The sequence below is a fragment of the Bos indicus x Bos taurus genome, chromosome 7, assembly GCF_003369695.1.
Source record: "Bos indicus x Bos taurus breed Angus x Brahman F1 hybrid chromosome 7, Bos_hybrid_MaternalHap_v2.0, whole genome shotgun sequence".
Classification (NCBI taxonomy): Eukaryota; Metazoa; Chordata; class Mammalia; order Artiodactyla; family Bovidae; genus Bos; species Bos indicus x Bos taurus.
The window spans coordinates 37,034,978-37,052,327 of NC_040082.1; the positions used below are offsets into that span (position 1 = coordinate 37,034,978).

Consider the following 17,350-nt stretch of genomic DNA (forward strand, 5'->3'; position numbering starts at 1 on the left):
TTTAGTGTTAAAACTTGCAGTTCACTTGGCTTCTCTATTAAATGATGAGCTTTCCAAGAGCATACTGTTATCTTCATCTCTGCAATCTCAGTACCTGCCATAGTAACTGAGGGATTCTAGGATGTCCCAACTGTTAGTCAGTGGTTAAATGGTTAACCACTCATAGGTTGGTATTAAGTCCCAAGGCCACTGTCTTGTAGGGCAGGGCCTCTTCAATTCCTCTTATATTTCCAGTTTCATCTTAGACATTATTAGTTCCTATAGATTCAATGAGCTAACCTTATGAAGAGTGGCAAGATACCCTTGTTATGTGTTTTATGGCATCCTTTACTTTTCTTATAATATTTTTATTATTATTTTTGCCTGATTCTTTGTTTTCTTCCCCTATCATAGCTTTTATTTCCTTTAGGATAAAGAACATTCGAGATATTTATCTCTACATCCCTATCAACTAGCACAGTACTTAACACTTAACACTGCTAAGTGTTAAGACTCAGCAAATGTTAGTAGAATTTTAGTTAAATTAACATTCAGAGTTAATTTATTTGAATAAATCATGGCTGTAATGTGATCACATCAGCTGACTGTTCTTGTTGGTCACAAGAGTGGGATGGATATTAGAAAACTCGAACAGAAGGTCTTAATGAACAGGTATAATTAAATTCAAACAGATGGTCAGTCCTAATGCCAAGTCCATTCTTATTTTGATTCCTTAGATAATTATTATGGTGAGCCTTGACATGGATGTAGTTTGATAGCCAAAATAATCATCATTCGCTACATTCATTTTTATGAGAGCTAAGAAATCAATGAATGTGATTGTTCACCTAGTTTACATGGGCAAATTTATTTGGCTTGAATAAGTCATTTCATTGAACGATTTTAAAGTATTAATTTTGCTAAGTCCTGAATCATTTTTTAAGAAGATATATGTTCCATTTGTAGAAATATAAAAAAAGATACAGAAAGATTTTGCCTCACATGATCTTGTCTGTAGGGACCAGGTGCAGTTTTATGCCTATTGTTGAAATGATTTCTCCATTGTTATTCAAGTGATTGTATTTTGTACTTTAACTTTTTGCTTATAGAAATGTTAAGGGACATAATAGCTCTGGAGGAGCTTTTAAAATTATAATGCTCAGATTCTTCCCTAAAACTATTAAACCAGTCTCCCAGGAGCAGGTCAGAAGACAAATCTACTGTATTAACAATAGATATGAACAAACTACTATTGATTCAGTATGTTGATTCTTTTCTATTTGTGTTTTATAAATTTTGAGTCTTGGTGCTACTGGTGACAACAGATATTAGGTTTTCAAGAATTTCTCTTTCTGAAAGTGATTCATTTAAAATCATAGTTTAGGATCATACCATTGACATCTCTTCAAAAGTCTTCTGAGTAGCCTAGATTCATGTTAGCACTTGGCACCTTTAGGCGCTCCTACTTGAAAATGCTTTAAAACAGGGTAATGGTACTGATAATAAGAAAAGAGAGAGAGTCAAGCATTCCATTTTGTTATTGAATAATGTTAACTTTATTATTATAATAGAATACAGTATGACATAAAATTAAGAGCTTTTGCTAAACTCTGTAAAGCAATACATGCATCTGCCATAAACAACCTTGATTCATGTTAGGTTTTATTGCCACTTCACTGCACTAAGGTGCCATAAACATTCAGTGTCATCTTTTAAAATTTTTTCCTGGGAGTTAACAGGAACTGTCCTCTATAAGAGTGTATCTTTATTTTCAAGGAAGACTTAACTAGTGTTACATGGTTTAGCAAAGCACTGTAGAAAAGCTACATAGAATCATTTGTCTTTGATAAGTTGTGCAATCAATTTATACAATAGAATACTGTCCATACATACTAACAAACTAAAAAACGATAGAAATGCAGTCATTGCATAGCATAAAGCAGACTAAGAAGAAATATACACATCTAATGAGCAAAATACAGACCAAATGTTAGCCATGAGGAGTCTGGAAGATAAAATACTCTTAATAAACACTTAGATTAACACCAAAAAGAAAAAAAAGAAAAACCAAGATTAACAGCAACACAGAAATTAGAGCCATATTTTAATTTATTTTCTATACATGATATCTACACATGATACCAAAGAATGAAATCTCCTTGGTTCAGCCTTTATTGGCCTAGCTCATTGAATTTAGGCAGGACCAAATCAAACAATAAAGCACATTTAAAAATACCAGAGTTTGTTTAGGAAAACACAAACTGTATTTTCCTGCATCACTGGATAACAGCTTTTTGAGACAAACATTGCTCAAAACTTGGGTATGGATCCCAACTGTCTTATTTGGTAATTATGACGACAGGTTTATGCCATAGTATTCTAAATGTGGTTAGCCCATGACCTGTGGATTCTGGATGCTAATTTTAAATATCTCTGAAATTCTGTCAGACAAAAGGAGACTTCAAAAATACCTTCTTCATAAATATTTATCTCTAAAATATCTGGGAAGTAATGAAAGAGACTAGAATTTTCATAGGGAGTATGAATGGACCTCTTGTCATTAAAGCCCTTACGTAGTATGCCTACAAATATATTGCTACAGTATAAATGAAATGTCATATTACTCAATAAAAGCTAGTTCCTGTACATTCTTTCATGTATTTTTATATTTAATGCTACATATGGTACAACACTTATTGAAATAGTTGGTATCAGCAAAGATAGCAGTAATATACAGTTGATTTTCTAGCTCCCACTAATGCTTTTCCATTTTCTTTTTATATTATAAGAGCCTAAAATAGGGAAAAGTGGGATGACTTGAGTGGATAACAACTGATTCACTACTGTACATGGGACAACAGTTTGAATTACAAGCTTTCCCTACATAAGTAGATTTTATACCCACATATTGTAAATTCCATCTGATTCCTTCAGACTGTTCTGGTCTTAAATGCAGGCTGTAAAAGTATTTCCATAGCATTTAACAACATTCTAACAGCTAAGAGCGGTGAGTCCTACACAATATTTTAAGAACACAACTTTTAAAAAAGTAAAAAAATGTACAATCTCATGCTACATATTTACATATATAATTTATATATTCTATATTTGTTTATTAGTCATAAATTTCAATCTAAAGCTTTTAATGTACTGTTATATAAAATAATACATTCAACAATTCTAGAGCTTGCAAAATATTTTTGCCCCTCTAAAAACATCTTCAGAATGAAAATCAAGTGATTACTGGGTGCATGTGTTATCTGGATATAGAGAGGGTGGAAAATAAATATTTTAAAACTGTTCTATCTAAATTTATTATTAATTTTTTTTTTAGTTTTATTGAGTGTATATATCTGTTAGAATGATTCCTCATTGAGTCTACTGGTAAAAGCTCAGATGACAGTAAAGCAGCCTATTTAAAGCATTTGTCTCCATTGGATTAAATGTGCTCTTACTGTGAGACACTGCACCTTTGCCTATGCAATTTCCATAAATTTTAAAATAGCATTTAACAACAAAATAATGCCCTAGGTATTTCTTAAAAGAGAAAGAATGGGGATCTTGAGCTTTGGAAACAAACTGTTAAAGCTATACATAGGTTTAAAATACAAAACAGAAATGTGAGAAACACATCATCATCTGTTCAATAAAGACATAGATTTTTTTAAATGTTTCTTCATTAAACATTATATTCTTTTAAACACCTTCACATAAAAATATTTTTGACATATACAGTATCTTTTTTTTTTTCTAGAATATTTGGAAATATATATCTACAAATGACCTGGAGTTAAGTTGGATTTTTCTTCTACTTTTCCTCCTATCTTTGGATCTACTTCCCCCTCCTTTTCTCTCTCTTCCCTTCTGTCTCCTTCTGTCATGATTTTGCTCTCTGGCTCCCTCTCTCAGAATCCCGTCTCTCAGCTGTATGCTCTGATCTGCTCCGGACGGCCAGACAGGGGTCTGTTGTTCTTATATGAATTATGGAAATAAGGAAACCTTCAAATTCTCTAAGACAGAGGCAATAAAGCAGATGGGAATTACCACGTTGAGAACAGAAAGCAATTCCCAGAGCAGAGGACTGAGCAACAGAATATGGTTGACAGGACCTATTGATGGGGGGTGGGGGCTTTTAGCTGAGGCTCTCTGTTTAAATATGTTGCCCAATAGACCAAGTTAAAGATTCCGAATAACAGCGGGAAGGCTATTCTTGACAGTCGGTCAATTTTGCTGACACTGTTAAAGGTTTTCTTCGGTTCTGGTGGTTTTGTTTCCGGCTTGACTTCTTTTGGTTCTATGGTTGCACTTTTAGCAATGGTGGCTAAGCCGGGGTCACCCCTGGCCAGATTAGGTGTGTAGCTGGTTGCTGTTGGAGCATAAGTGTTGTTTTTCTTAATAAGAGGGTCCTTCACTTTCTTTGGCTGTAAAGGAAAGAGTTAAAGTATTTTGTTTAGTAAATTGTGGGAAGCAAGTTTATAAGTTCTTGAGCAAAGTGACCTTTACTTTAGAACTCAAACAAGTGCTTTATTTAACATCTAAAGAATGGAATTTATGACAGCATTTTGGGAATAAATGTAAAACGCAGACACAAAGGTCTAATTGTAAAATTGACAAGTGACCTGGTGGGACATTTGGTCCAAAATGTCCATAAGACAGTTGGTCTTTGAGACATTTGCTTTACGTCAATGGTCCTTGCAATTTGGTCCTATCCAAAATGTCTTTGAGCATACTGGATCCATGACAAATGGTTTTGGACAGGACCACATATCAAAGTCCTTTGTTATTGTTCAATTGCTAAATTGTGTCCAACTCTTTGTGACCCCATGAACTACAGCATGCCATGCTTCCCTGTTGTTCACTATCTCCTAGAGTTTGCTCAAACTCATGTCCATTGAGTTAGTGATGCCATCCAACCATCTCACCCTCTGTCACCCCCTTCTCCTCCTGCCTCCAATCTTTTTCAACATCAGAGTCTTTTTCCAATGAGGCATCTCTTCACATAAGGTGGTCAAAGTATTGGAGCTTCAGCATCCGTCCTCCCAATGAATATTTGGGGTTGGTTTCCATGGACCAAATGTCTTTGGACATTTTGGACAGCACCTAATGTCTACTAAACCATGATGACTCTAGATAACAATACTGTATCAAATACTTTAATATTGCTGAGACTAAATCTTAAATGTTTTCACCACAGAAAGGACTTTGTGACCAGTTAGAGATAGTAGCTAATACTATGGTGGTAACCAATTCATGATATATAATATATCTAATTAATTGCATTGTACACCTTAAACTTACACAATGCTATGTGTCAAATATCTTTCAATAAGGCTAGGGAAAAATGCAGACAAATATTTTCCAGGCTTTCCAATCAAAAAATGGGGTCTATTTCCCCACTTATTACATCTAGACGTGTGACTCTGGCAGAGTGATGCTGTGCCAGCTTAAGATCCTATCCTCAGGAAGCTTTGCAACCTCACTCTTTACCCTCTGGAAACATGCCACAGAAACATGAAGCATGGATTAGACACTGAGGGACCAGAGACTATGTTCAGTGAGAGATCCAGCCAGCATGAGGCCCCATACATGGGAGAAAGGCCATTGTAGATTTTCTTGCCCTGGTGCGGGAACTACGTCAGCGAGCCCATGTTCGACTAATAGAAATAACCTCAGGTTTTTCCTAGCCTCAAATGCTTGGTTACTGTTTTAGGTCACTAAGTTTTGGGGCAGTTTGTTTTGCAGCGATAAAAAATTTATGAGCCAATTATTTTTTGCTCCTTCTCCTCAGGCTTCCAGTGCACAAATGACAAAGCAGGGTCAGTCAGGATATCCTGGATTCGATTTTTGCTCAGTGTTACCTGCTCACTAATGTTATCTGTGTGGTAATTGATAACTGCAGCTTTTCTTAGTTTCTGTCATATAGACACTTCTCAAAAATAAAGTAGGTCATTGTTCAGAGCTATGTGGTCTGATATAGTTGCATATTCTTTAAGAAGTTAGTATTTAATTTAGCAGTTAACCGTACGAGGGTGGATCTTAAGAAGGCCACTATATATTCACTTGAAAATGTGATGCCCTATTGGAATTTCCTTTTTATTTTCAAGTATACCATGTCAGACATCAAAACTTTAACTCTCCTGAAAACACTTTATCTAATTACAGAAAAAAAAAAAAATGTATCCTCTCTGAATGTCAGAGTGAGATCTGGATTACATTGTGTTCACATTCCCTGTTTTAAGCAAATCAAACTGGCAAAGCCCTGTGGAAGATTTTTACAGAGACAAAAATACATTTTAGAAAATATCCTCTTTCTTAATAAGATGCCAGATATGGGCATAAATGTATTATTTATGTATATGTAGATGCCTATGTACATATGACTATACCTATATCTATATATGTACACTGAATAATGTGAACTGTAGATTGATAGAGATTGAAATATTTTATTTGAGACAACACTTAAAGACTAGTACACAGTCAGAAAGAAATCTAAACTCAAATATGAGATCACCAACACCTCAATCCAAATTCTATGCTTTCCAGATCAAGTTCAATTCATCTAACAATTCATTAACAATTGCAACTGACAAGCTACAATCAGAAAGACACTGGCTTCTTGCAGCATGCAAAGAAAGGATTAGGATAGAAAAACAACTTTTCCCAATGTTTGCATTTCATTTTTCAGTTGCATATCACTAATGTTTGTGTATCATTAGTTCTGAAGAACTTTGGTAGAGTGTACCACTAATTCTAAGATGTGGATTTTAAAAATGTCCACAGCTATGATTTTGGGCGATGTCTCACAATTTGTAGTGTCTTATGATCACACATCTTCAGGTTCACTGCTTTCCTTTGGGGTTGTCCTTCTGTTCTAGGACAAATGGAGGCCATCAATGGCTAAAGTAAGTATTGGACAAAAACTCTGTTTCTACTCTCTCACCTCTCTCTCCATCTGGTAAGTGCAGTTTCTTTTGTCTTGTTTCCTCTCTACTGATCCTGAGACAAGATTCTTGGTTTGGAAATTCAGATATGCTTTTTATACTAAGTTGAGGATGTGTCAAGGCAAGGTGAATTTTTAGGACCTGGGTCTGGTCCATTTTGGTTGGTATAGCATACCCCACACAGAACTTCCTTTGCTTTGAGTTGAGTATTCAATAGATCCACCTGTGGCTGAATGGTAAATCTCAAAGAGTTTTTACTTGGCAGCATATGTTCTTTCTTATGTACACATAAATTAGTGGTACATCTTAGAATCAGTAACACTATAGATTCTATTAAATGTGGTAGATGTTTCTACAAAGGATCCTCTTTTCTAATATATTCATGGAGCTGTGGGAAAAACATCATTAAATGAATTTCTTTACTGTAGACCCTCTCAGACTCTCTAATATACTGTGACTCTGTGAGAGTATTCAGTATTTTTCAAGTATATTTGACAACATAACTATTTTTAGAGACTGATTCAGGACACTAGTACTCTTCATTTGCTGTAGAGAAATTCCTCCTAGGTTACTTCTAGATGCCTTAGAACCTCTGGGACTCTGACTTTGCCTTTCTTTCCACCATCCCAAGACTTTCTTGCCTTTTGACATATTTTTATTTCAAACCCCAGAATCAGAAATATCCTCCCCAACCATGCTTTAAAAGTCACTCCAAAATATGTTCTAACAGAAGAACAGTGATATTCTTGACTTGCTAATTTTCTACAATGAAGAAATTTTGTGAATTCTGTGTTGTGATTCTTAAAGCAAACCTCTCTTTTGGAAAAAGAAAATATGTTTCCTGACCTTTACTTTAGTGAAAATTAGAGATAATGCATTTTGTAAGCTCAATTCAGTTGAGTCATTAAAGTAATAACATTTAGGACCAAAGTTATTAGGACCAAACACCCAAAAAACTATGATTTTCAAGTCACAAAAATTATAATGGCATAATTGCTCCCAATATCAAGTTTGTTAAAACTGTTCTCACATTAATGGGGACCATAGGAAACCATACTTGAATACAAATGTTTACCTTTGTGTTTCTCCTTTATTTCCTTCCCTTGACTCTGCACACCTATCCACAGAAACAACCTCCTTCCTTAGCAGTGAGGAAATTCTCACAGCACTTAATCATTTATGACATAAGAAAAAAACAATCTTCTTTACCCTCTCTCTGCATCCTTCAGCCATTCCCCCAAGCTCACACATTACATCTTACAGGTTTAAAAAGACATAATGGTGCAATATCACAGGAGATATTAAAGCATTTACCTTTTCTGGAACCACACTTTTCCCATCCCATGCATAACCTCTCTTGGTGAAATAGTTTACTGTGGCAAACTCGATCAGAGCTGAGAATACAAAGGCATAGCACACTGCAATAAACCAATCCATAGCAGTTGCATAAGCCACCTTAGGGAGGGAATTTCTGGCACTGATACTCAAAGTTGTCATGGTGAGCACAGTTGTGACTCCTGCAAAGAAAGAAAGTTAATTTTTAGGTTCATACTATAAACTTTCATCACTGAAGTCACCCTACTTGTATAAAATGAAACACACACAGAGTATGTTTTCCAGTTCATCCCGTTTGGTTTGGGATGGGTGAGTTTTAATTTAATCCCAATGTAGTTTGTAGTTCATAGTATGGCAGTACTGAAGGGCAGTTCTTGGAGGGATAAACTGCTCTGCTATTGAGAAGCCATTAATAAGATCGTGAACTCCCTTAAATAGGCATCTTGAACACAGTGCCCTGGTGAGGAAAGGAAATAATATTCCTTCACTGTCCCCAACTCTAGGAAAAAGAAAGCAGAGATTGTCACTGTCCAGGATCCATAAGTAATCACTGAATCCTCAGCTCTGTTTAATATTCTACAGAGATAGTGAAGGACAGGGAAGCCTGGCATGCTGCAGTCCATGAGGTCGCAAAGGGTCAGCCACTACTGAGTGACTGAACAATCCTTGAATATATAAACCATAAAACCAATAACTTTTTGATAATTGATCATCAACAGATAACTAAATTATCTTCGGATAATGTTTTATTATGTTATTAACGCTTTGTCTTTTATACTATTTTTCCTGATTCTTGAAATAGCTGCTCTTTTGAAGAAATTATTGAAATAAGTCTCAGGTGACTTGCTTGAGGTCACATAGCTCAGAAATGGCAAAACCAAATTTGCATACATTCATCAAAGTCTTACTCTTTCTGCTAATGCTGCTATATATCTTCCCTAATCTATGAATCTATCCCAACTGATTAAAATCACCTCTATTCAAAGCCATTTTCAAGTCAGTTGCTTTCAGTTTGCTTGTGTGCTCAGTTGCTTCAGTCCTGTCTGACTCTTTGTGACCCTGTGAACTGTAGCCCACCAGACTCCTCTATTAGATTTTTCAGGCAAGCATGCTGGAGTGGGTTGTCATGCCCTCTTCCTGGGGATCTTCCCAACCCAGGGATCAAACCCATGTCTCCTGCATCTCCTGCACTGCAGGCAGATTCTTCTACCACTGAGCCCAATTATAGGAGTTTGTTTTGAAGGATGACATTCAATAATATCCATTTAACAAGTTAATATTTTCAACCTACTATATATGATGCAATCTATGAGTTAGAATACTGTAAGTCTCCTTTTAAGCCATTTGAAAATTTATGGAAAAAAAAAATCACAGGAACCCAATAACTTAGACTGCATGGTGTGGAAAAAATCTTAACCTCTTCCAGTAGCTAGTCCCTCACTATTTATTAACTCTATAGCTTTGAACAAGTGAGTTAGCTCCTAAGGACCTCAGTTTCCATAACTGTAAATGTGGTGACTTACACTTCATTCCCTTGGTCGGTGTATATCATTGTTGAAATTCCAAGAAAGGAAAACTTTTACACATTCATAGGGTTAGAGGAATAAATATAATAATATGTGAAAGCATTTTAAAGATAAGTCAATTATTGCCACAGAAGATATTGTCATCCCATCTGTCTAAAACTCATACCTATGATTCCTCTTTTGATTAATTTTAGAGAATCAGTAGGGTCATGCAGCTGGTAGGCAGCTAATTTTTCCAAGGCAGTTTAAAGCATCCAATATTCCCAGTTTTCCATGAATTTCAAGGTAATTTATCTTTACAGCTCTATTAGGAAGTGATAGGATTAAGAACACTGAGATTTTCAGTATGTCATATTTCTGATACATGGTCACAGTTGTAGGGAATAGACTTACTATGAGCTTTGGAGGTGTTGCAGGACATTTTGGGGCATTATCCATATTACATATTAGCTGGGGAAAAGCCCCCAAATTTACATATTAACTTGAGCAAAGAGCAAAGTAATTAAATGTCAGTATTTGGGGAACAGAGCAATCCAGTTTCAAGCCCCAGCTCTGTAATTGCTGAGTGACCTTGGGAAGTCTGTCTCACAAGTCTGAACTTCTGGAGTTTTTTTGTAATTATTCCCTTGTAATTTAATTTGAATAAGTCTAACTCAGAGGGCTATTGTGAGTATTTAATAAAATAATGTAATAAAGTATTGAGCCTGATACTTACTAAGGGCAAAGTTAATAACTTATTATTGACAGCTTCACTCCTTTTGGATAAATCCCTGCTAAAGTGAATTCCATTTTTTTTTTTTAAATTTTGGTTTATGTGGACAGTCAACTGCTAAAAGTAATTTGGGAATAGAAGTTCTTAAACAAAATGTATCCATAAATTAAAAACAATTAAGAATAGCATAAAGAGAGGCATGCTGTGTGTGTGTGTATGTATGTGTGTTGTCATCTTACAATTCCAGCTATAGAGAAAGGGAAAAAAGTTAAAATGTGTTGAGCATCTATTAAGTTCCAAGTACTGAGGGTGACAAAATACAAATTTTATTTTATTTTTCTCACCTAATCTTTTAAATGGCACTGTTTTATTTTAATTATACTCTCATTTTATAAGTAACCAACACTTAAAAGACAAGATTGAACCCAAAACGTGGGTGTATCTGGAATCAAAATCACATGACCACACTGTCTTCAAATAAGAAAGAGCAGGGAAGGTCAGAAGATGATGTTTTAAGACATAAAATGGTTTCAGCTTTGTTGCATTCTGGATGCCATTTAATAAACTGTTGCAAGGTATAACTTTTGCTTTTTTTTTCCTTTTGATATTTTTTTCTTTAAATACCTATGACCCTCTCAGTCATCCCCTACAGCTCAGAGGAATATGCTGAGTACAAACTAAAAAGAATAAAGACATATGTATTAAATAAATTTTAAAAGGCTAAAAGTCTTGGAAAATTGCATTTGTGATTTTATTGAGCTTAAAACATTAGAAATATATAACTTGATTCACAGAAATACTTGCCACGGTTGTATTTACAGATATGTAGTTATGTTCACCAAAGGGGCATGAGTTGGCTAGGCGAGCAGACTGTTGAAACTATTAAGAGGAAGATTTTTGATTTACAAAACATTCCAAAGTGCTTTATAGGATATCCAAAAAGAAAGAGTAGATTTGTTGGGGACAGAGGGGGTGGAAAGTGAGCCTTTAAAAAAACCATTTTTACTATAGTGCTGGGCTCATTCTATAAAAATAAATGTAAAATATAAAGGAAATATCTCATTGGTTCTAATTAAAACATTCAAGTGAATAAAGGGCTCAAACTACATATATATATATATATATATAAAGTGAGCATCTGACAAGAGTTCAATCTTCAGTTCTAATAAGTGGCTTGCTGCTGCTGCTGCTAAGTCGCTTCAGTCATGTCCGACTCTGTGCGACTCCATAGATGGCAGCCCACCAGGCTCCCCTGTCCCTGGGATTCTCCAGGCAAGAACACTGGAGTGGGTTGCCATTTCCTTCTCCAGTGCATGAAAGTGAAAAGTGAAAGTGAAGTCGCTCAGTCGTGTCCAACTCTAGCAACCCCATGGACTGCAGCCTACCAGGCTCCTCCGTCCATGGGATTTTCTAGGCAAAAGTACTGGAGTGGGGTGCCATTGCCTTCTCCAAATAAGTGGCTTAAACACTAGTTAATATTTACAAATTGTGATAAGGGAAAAAAAGAGTTTTAAATTAACTAGTCTTCTGCCTGGTGGCTGGAATCATTTTGGGTCTTGATTTAGCTGGGCTCTTAGACTGATGTCACAGCAAAGATTTGGTGGTTTCCATCCCAGAAGCAACTTGTCCAGATTCTTTTCTGGGCCCTGGTAGAAGCGTCTTACTTTTTTCCTGGGATAAAGCCATGATGCCATAAGGGTCTTTGCACAAGAAAAATCCTCAGTTTAGACTGTAAGCATCTGAAGCCTTTTGTTTTGTAGTAAAGGGTTATAAACATAGCATGTGCCTATTATATATTTGAATGAACCTTGATATTTCTGGAATGAACCTTGATAATTGTAACTTTCACCAATTGAATATGTGATGGTTATTTCCAAATGAATTACGCTGCCTAAATCAACCCCATTCTTAGCCTTGTCATGGAACAGGTAATACATGGGGAGTGGTACCTCATCATCATTAAGAACACAGCCTTTAAAGCTAAGAGGCTGGATCTTATTCCAGATTCCTTCACCTCATAGTTTCTGACCTTGGGCAAGTTATTGGATTGGCCAAAAAATTCATTCAAGCTATATGACCGTTTTGGCCAACCCAGTACTTAACATCTTGTTCCTTAGCTTTCTTGTCTAAAACATAGGGGTAATATTACAGAGAATTTTTCTAGTGTTAAATAAGAGAATAGAGAGTTATATCATAGAACAGAGCATGATATAAAAACACTCAATAAGTATTCTGCAATATTTTATTGCTATTCAAATTTTAAACTCCCAAATTCATGAGAGGAGTGGGTAATGTTATGGTGACAGCTACATTAGAACACAGTAGGCCCTCATAGTAGATTTCAAAAGACAAGTCAATGACTAAATAAGTGAATGAGTCATCAAGTTTTTGTTAATGAAATCTTGTGTTTATTATTCTTAAAAGTATACTTAAGACAGTGTACTATAATACAGGCAGGAGCTCTTTATATGAAATACACAGTTCTAAATCAATGAAGAATTGATGCTTTTGAACTGTGGTGTTGGAGAAGACTCTTGAGAGTCCCTTGGACTCCAAGGAGATCCAACCAGTCCATTCTAAAGGAGATCAGTCCTGGGTATTCTTTGGAAGGACTGATGCTACAGCTGAAACTCTAGTACTTTGGCCACCTCATGTGAAAAGTTGACTCATTGGAAAAGACTCTGATGCTGGGAGGGATTGGGGGCAGGAGGAGAAGGGGACCACAGAGGATGAGATGGCTGGATGGCATCACCAACTCGATGGATGTGAGTTTGAGTGAACTCCGGGAGTTGATGAGGGACAGGGAGGCCTGGCGTGCTGCAATTCATGGGGTCACATAGTCGGACACGACTGAGCGACTGAACTGAACTGAACTGAACTGAAATCAATGAATTAGGCATGAGTTTTCCTATTAGTAAAAAGTTATTACCCTTTAAATAATTTTCCATTAGATTGACAACTCAAAGTATCTAAGGCATTTAGAATATTTTCATAGAAAAAAATATTTGTAACTCTTCAGAAGTGCACACATTAGTAAAAATAAGATATTCCTGTACTCGTATAATGGTCATCACTAAGTTATTTCTATATAAAGAATCCCTGCTTTCATATATTAAGGAAGCAGTTCTGCTGATATTTTCTCATATTCTCAAAAGATATACTGACACTTGATTATGTATTCTAAATGTATGGTTTAGGTATAAGTGTTCCTATGTGTACATTTTAATCTATCACGAAGCACATTATGCCTGCTTCATTACATTTCTTTTCAAACAGCAAATCAAGTGTTCATTAATCCCATCAATTAACATGCACTAAAACAGCTTGCTATTTTAAAAAAGAATTTTTTACAATCATGTCATAATGAAAATGGTAATACCTTGACCCTTTCTGTTGTACTAACTCCAAACTTAGTGTATAATTATTTTTTTTCATTCTATCTGCAATGTCACAGGTATGAAGCAACTTAGTGGCCCTTGCATATGTCTTGACTGGCGCTTACCAAAGACCGTCCTCGCTGGCACAGACTCTCTGTTGAGCCAGAATGAGACTTGGGAGAGAATAACTGTCATTATGCACGGCAGGTATGTTTGAATAACAAAATATCCAATCTTTCTCTTCAGGTGGAAATGAGTTGTCATAACAACATACTCTCCTAGAGGGTAAAACAGACAATAAGGTGAGCAATTTGACCTTGAAAAGGAATCTCTCAGTTTTTCTGTCAGTAACAAGAACCTGGAGGTTAGACATAGCCTTTCTCCACATAACACCTGGTTCCTAGAGAGAAAAGCTGTTATCCAGGAAAGAAAAAAGCCATTTGCCAAACACACCGGGACTTCCCTGGTGATCCAATGGTTAAGACTTCACCTTCTACTGCAGGGCTTGTGGGTTCAATCCCTGGTCAGAGAGCTAAGATTATACATGCCTGGAGGTCAAAAAACCTAAATGTAAAATAGAAGCAATATTGTAATGAATTCGGTAAAAACTTTAACAATGGTCCACATAAAAAAAATAATAATAAATCTTAATTTTAAAAATAATTCTAGTTTAAAAATAAAACACACCAGAAAGGCACTGAGGATGATACTGAGGTGCCTGAGGTCTCATTGATCTTATGTCATAATCCTGGTGACTGATACACTGAAGAGACAAATCTGAGCATATATTTACAGATTGGCGCTCGTAACCCTGAAGGCAATGAATTAGATCCTGATGACACACACCAATGCATCAGAAGACACCAGATCCCCAGTATGTCCACTGCAGGAGAGTTGGGTTGTCTAATGAAGGAGCTTTGGTGTTCAAGTCAGGGCAGCTGAATTCCAGCTCCAGCCCTTTCTTTCCTTAGCTGTCTGACCTTGAATTTGGCTTAGTCTGACCTCTGAAATGAGGACTGTGGGACAGAATTCTCAAAATTTGTTTTAAGGAATATCTTCACTAGAATCACCTGGAAAGGTTTTGAAACATGCAATTCTTCAGGCCCCACCTAAATACACAAATCCTCCTTTACAGTGGGGGGCAGGAAAATCCATGTTTGTCACTAGCTTTTGAACTTGTCCCGACTCCCAGACCAGTCTGGGAAACAACTGGGCCAGCTAGACATCTCCATCATCTTTATATATGACAGATTCTGATTTGATTAGAGGCCCAAAGAAATGAACACACAACTCAAATTGTAGGAGGTGCTTTTTTCTAAGCTGATGCTGTAGTTTCTTAACTACAAATCTTTGAAGTTTTTAGTTTTATTCACTCTGAATATATACTCAGTTATCTATGTATGGGTAGGAGAGAACTAGGTATATTCTTACTAAGAAAACATTTCTTTGGTGTTCACATCTTTCTATCTCCCTCCTTCTCTTCAACTCAAAAATTTTCTCTCTTCATCCTATGATTTACATCTCAGCTCATGACCATTCAGCTTCAGCTGCTATAATACGGTTAAAACTGCTCATGATCTCTTAGTATCCATAACTGAGCATCTCAATCTGAAAGGATATCTCAGTCTTCAAGTCCACTACCAGCTTCTTTGTAGCATTAAAAATTGAGCAATGCTGAATGTGCCTACCATCTTGACAGTACTCTGTAGAGTCACATTCTCCTTTTCTCTCTCATTTTCAGTTTCTTTTGCTAACTCACTGGTTTTTCAGCCATAGAGTACTGAGTTCCTCCTGTCTCTCTGGCACTGGTCTTCATCTTTCTGCAAAGCAAATGAAGAAGTTCCTGGTACAGTTCTGTCTTCAGCTGTCATTTCCACCTTTTTCTTAACTCTAATAAGAAATTTTCTTTCTCACCCCTGCTCCTAATGTCATTTTGATCCAGATGGCTGTGGGAATCTACATCTCTAAGTGACACTGCTTTCAAAATCACTGCATTTCCAAATATCTACTAGATGACTCATAGATAGTGATTTTTCATTGCTATACCAACTAAATATGTTCCAAAGTGATATTATTTAAACCTTTTCATAAAAAATAATGATTAGTATATAGCAGGGCTTCTTTTCCACTGAGCATCCATTTCTAAATTCATGGCACACTCATCTGTCTATCCACTCAGTCTAAAAATCTGGAATTAATCCTTGTGTGTTAAGTAAGGCTTCCAAAAGAGAGAGAAACAAATCAATTGATCATCACAATTTTAATTTCACCTGTGCACTATCTCTCAGTCTATCTCTTATCTCATGGTCAACACTTATCTCTTTAGAGATTTGTAATATAAATCTACAGTAATCTGTGAACTGCCTTGTTGGTTTCAAGTCCTAACTCCAATTTTCCCTAAGTTTTGGGGTCAGTATGATCATTTTAAACTATATATAAATATCTTAAAATACCGTAATGGATTCCCATTACCTACATCAGGGTTTCTCAACCTCAGCTCTTTTCAGAACATTTCAGAAGAGATAACTATATATTGCGGGCACTGTCTTGTATAAAGTAGGACATTTAGTCACATACCTTGCCTCTTAGCCCCTAGATGCCATTACAATTCTCTCTCCCCTCAATGTGACAATCAATGTCTCCAGTGTTACATACTAACAAGCAACTCCCTAACCAGTATTAAGACTCTCCACATCCTAACTCTGATAGCATTTCAGTACTCCATCTTGTGTCTCACCACACATTTTTAGATCTCAGTATTTTGACCTAAAAAATTCTCATTTTGACCTCTTCTATAGCTGAATATTTTGTTTATCTATGGGTGGGATTCAGTCCATAGTAGAATAGGAAGAAAGTTACTGTAGAGGAGAGTTTGTTAGCTTTGGAAGCAAATGAATTTGGGTTCAAAACCCAGATATACTACTTTCCTGTTGTGTAGCCTTAAACTCTCTGATCCTCAATTTCTCTGTTTATAAAATAGTGATAAGTATATTGCGGGGAGAATAAAGAATGAGGGCTGTAGTGAAGATCATGCTACATTAGAGTTTAAAAACACTTTGAGTTCCTTTCTCCAGTTTTTTCTCCCATTTCTCCAGTTGGAATTGGTGGAAGTATTGGTAGAAGAAATGCTCCCTACACTCTCTATAGTAGGAAATCAGCTGTGCATTCATTTGTGCTTTCATGATTGCTATTAAGGATAACACCTGCCATTTACTGATCAATATTAAGTAACTTCAAATTTATTTACAGTTTCTGTTTACACTTATATTGTATACTTTTTATTTTAGTTACTTATGTGCTTATGCTCCTCCACCAAACTGAAAGATAGTTAAGATGAGAGACAGTTCTTTACATATAGCATGGCTTTTGGAAAAAATTTATTTATTGGAAAAGTAGACCTTAGTTGTATCCTGCGAACTCTGAGCTGTGGCATGTGGGATCCAGTTTCCTGACCAGGGATCAAACCCAGGTGCCCTG

The 17,350-nt window shown here is 36.1% G+C and overlaps 1 protein-coding gene across 2 annotated transcripts in view; it reads right to left on the reverse strand.

Moving 5' to 3' along the window:
* Window positions 1-1,506: 1,506 nt before the first annotated feature.
* Window positions 1,507-17,350, reverse strand: part of GABRA1 (gamma-aminobutyric acid type A receptor alpha1 subunit) — a 58,373-nt gene continuing 42,529 nt past the window's right edge. For both annotated transcript variants that reach the window (XM_027545756.1, XM_027545757.1), the window contains exons 8-10: window positions 13,999-14,151; window positions 8,238-8,440; window positions 1,507-4,400 (exon numbers count right to left, since the gene is read on the reverse strand). In XM_027545756.1, the coding sequence (XP_027401557.1) occupies window positions 4,089-4,400; window positions 8,238-8,440; window positions 13,999-14,151 (668 nt within the window). In that variant the 3' untranslated portion in view covers window positions 1,507-4,088. The remainder of the gene's footprint in view (window positions 4,401-8,237; window positions 8,441-13,998; window positions 14,152-17,350) is intronic.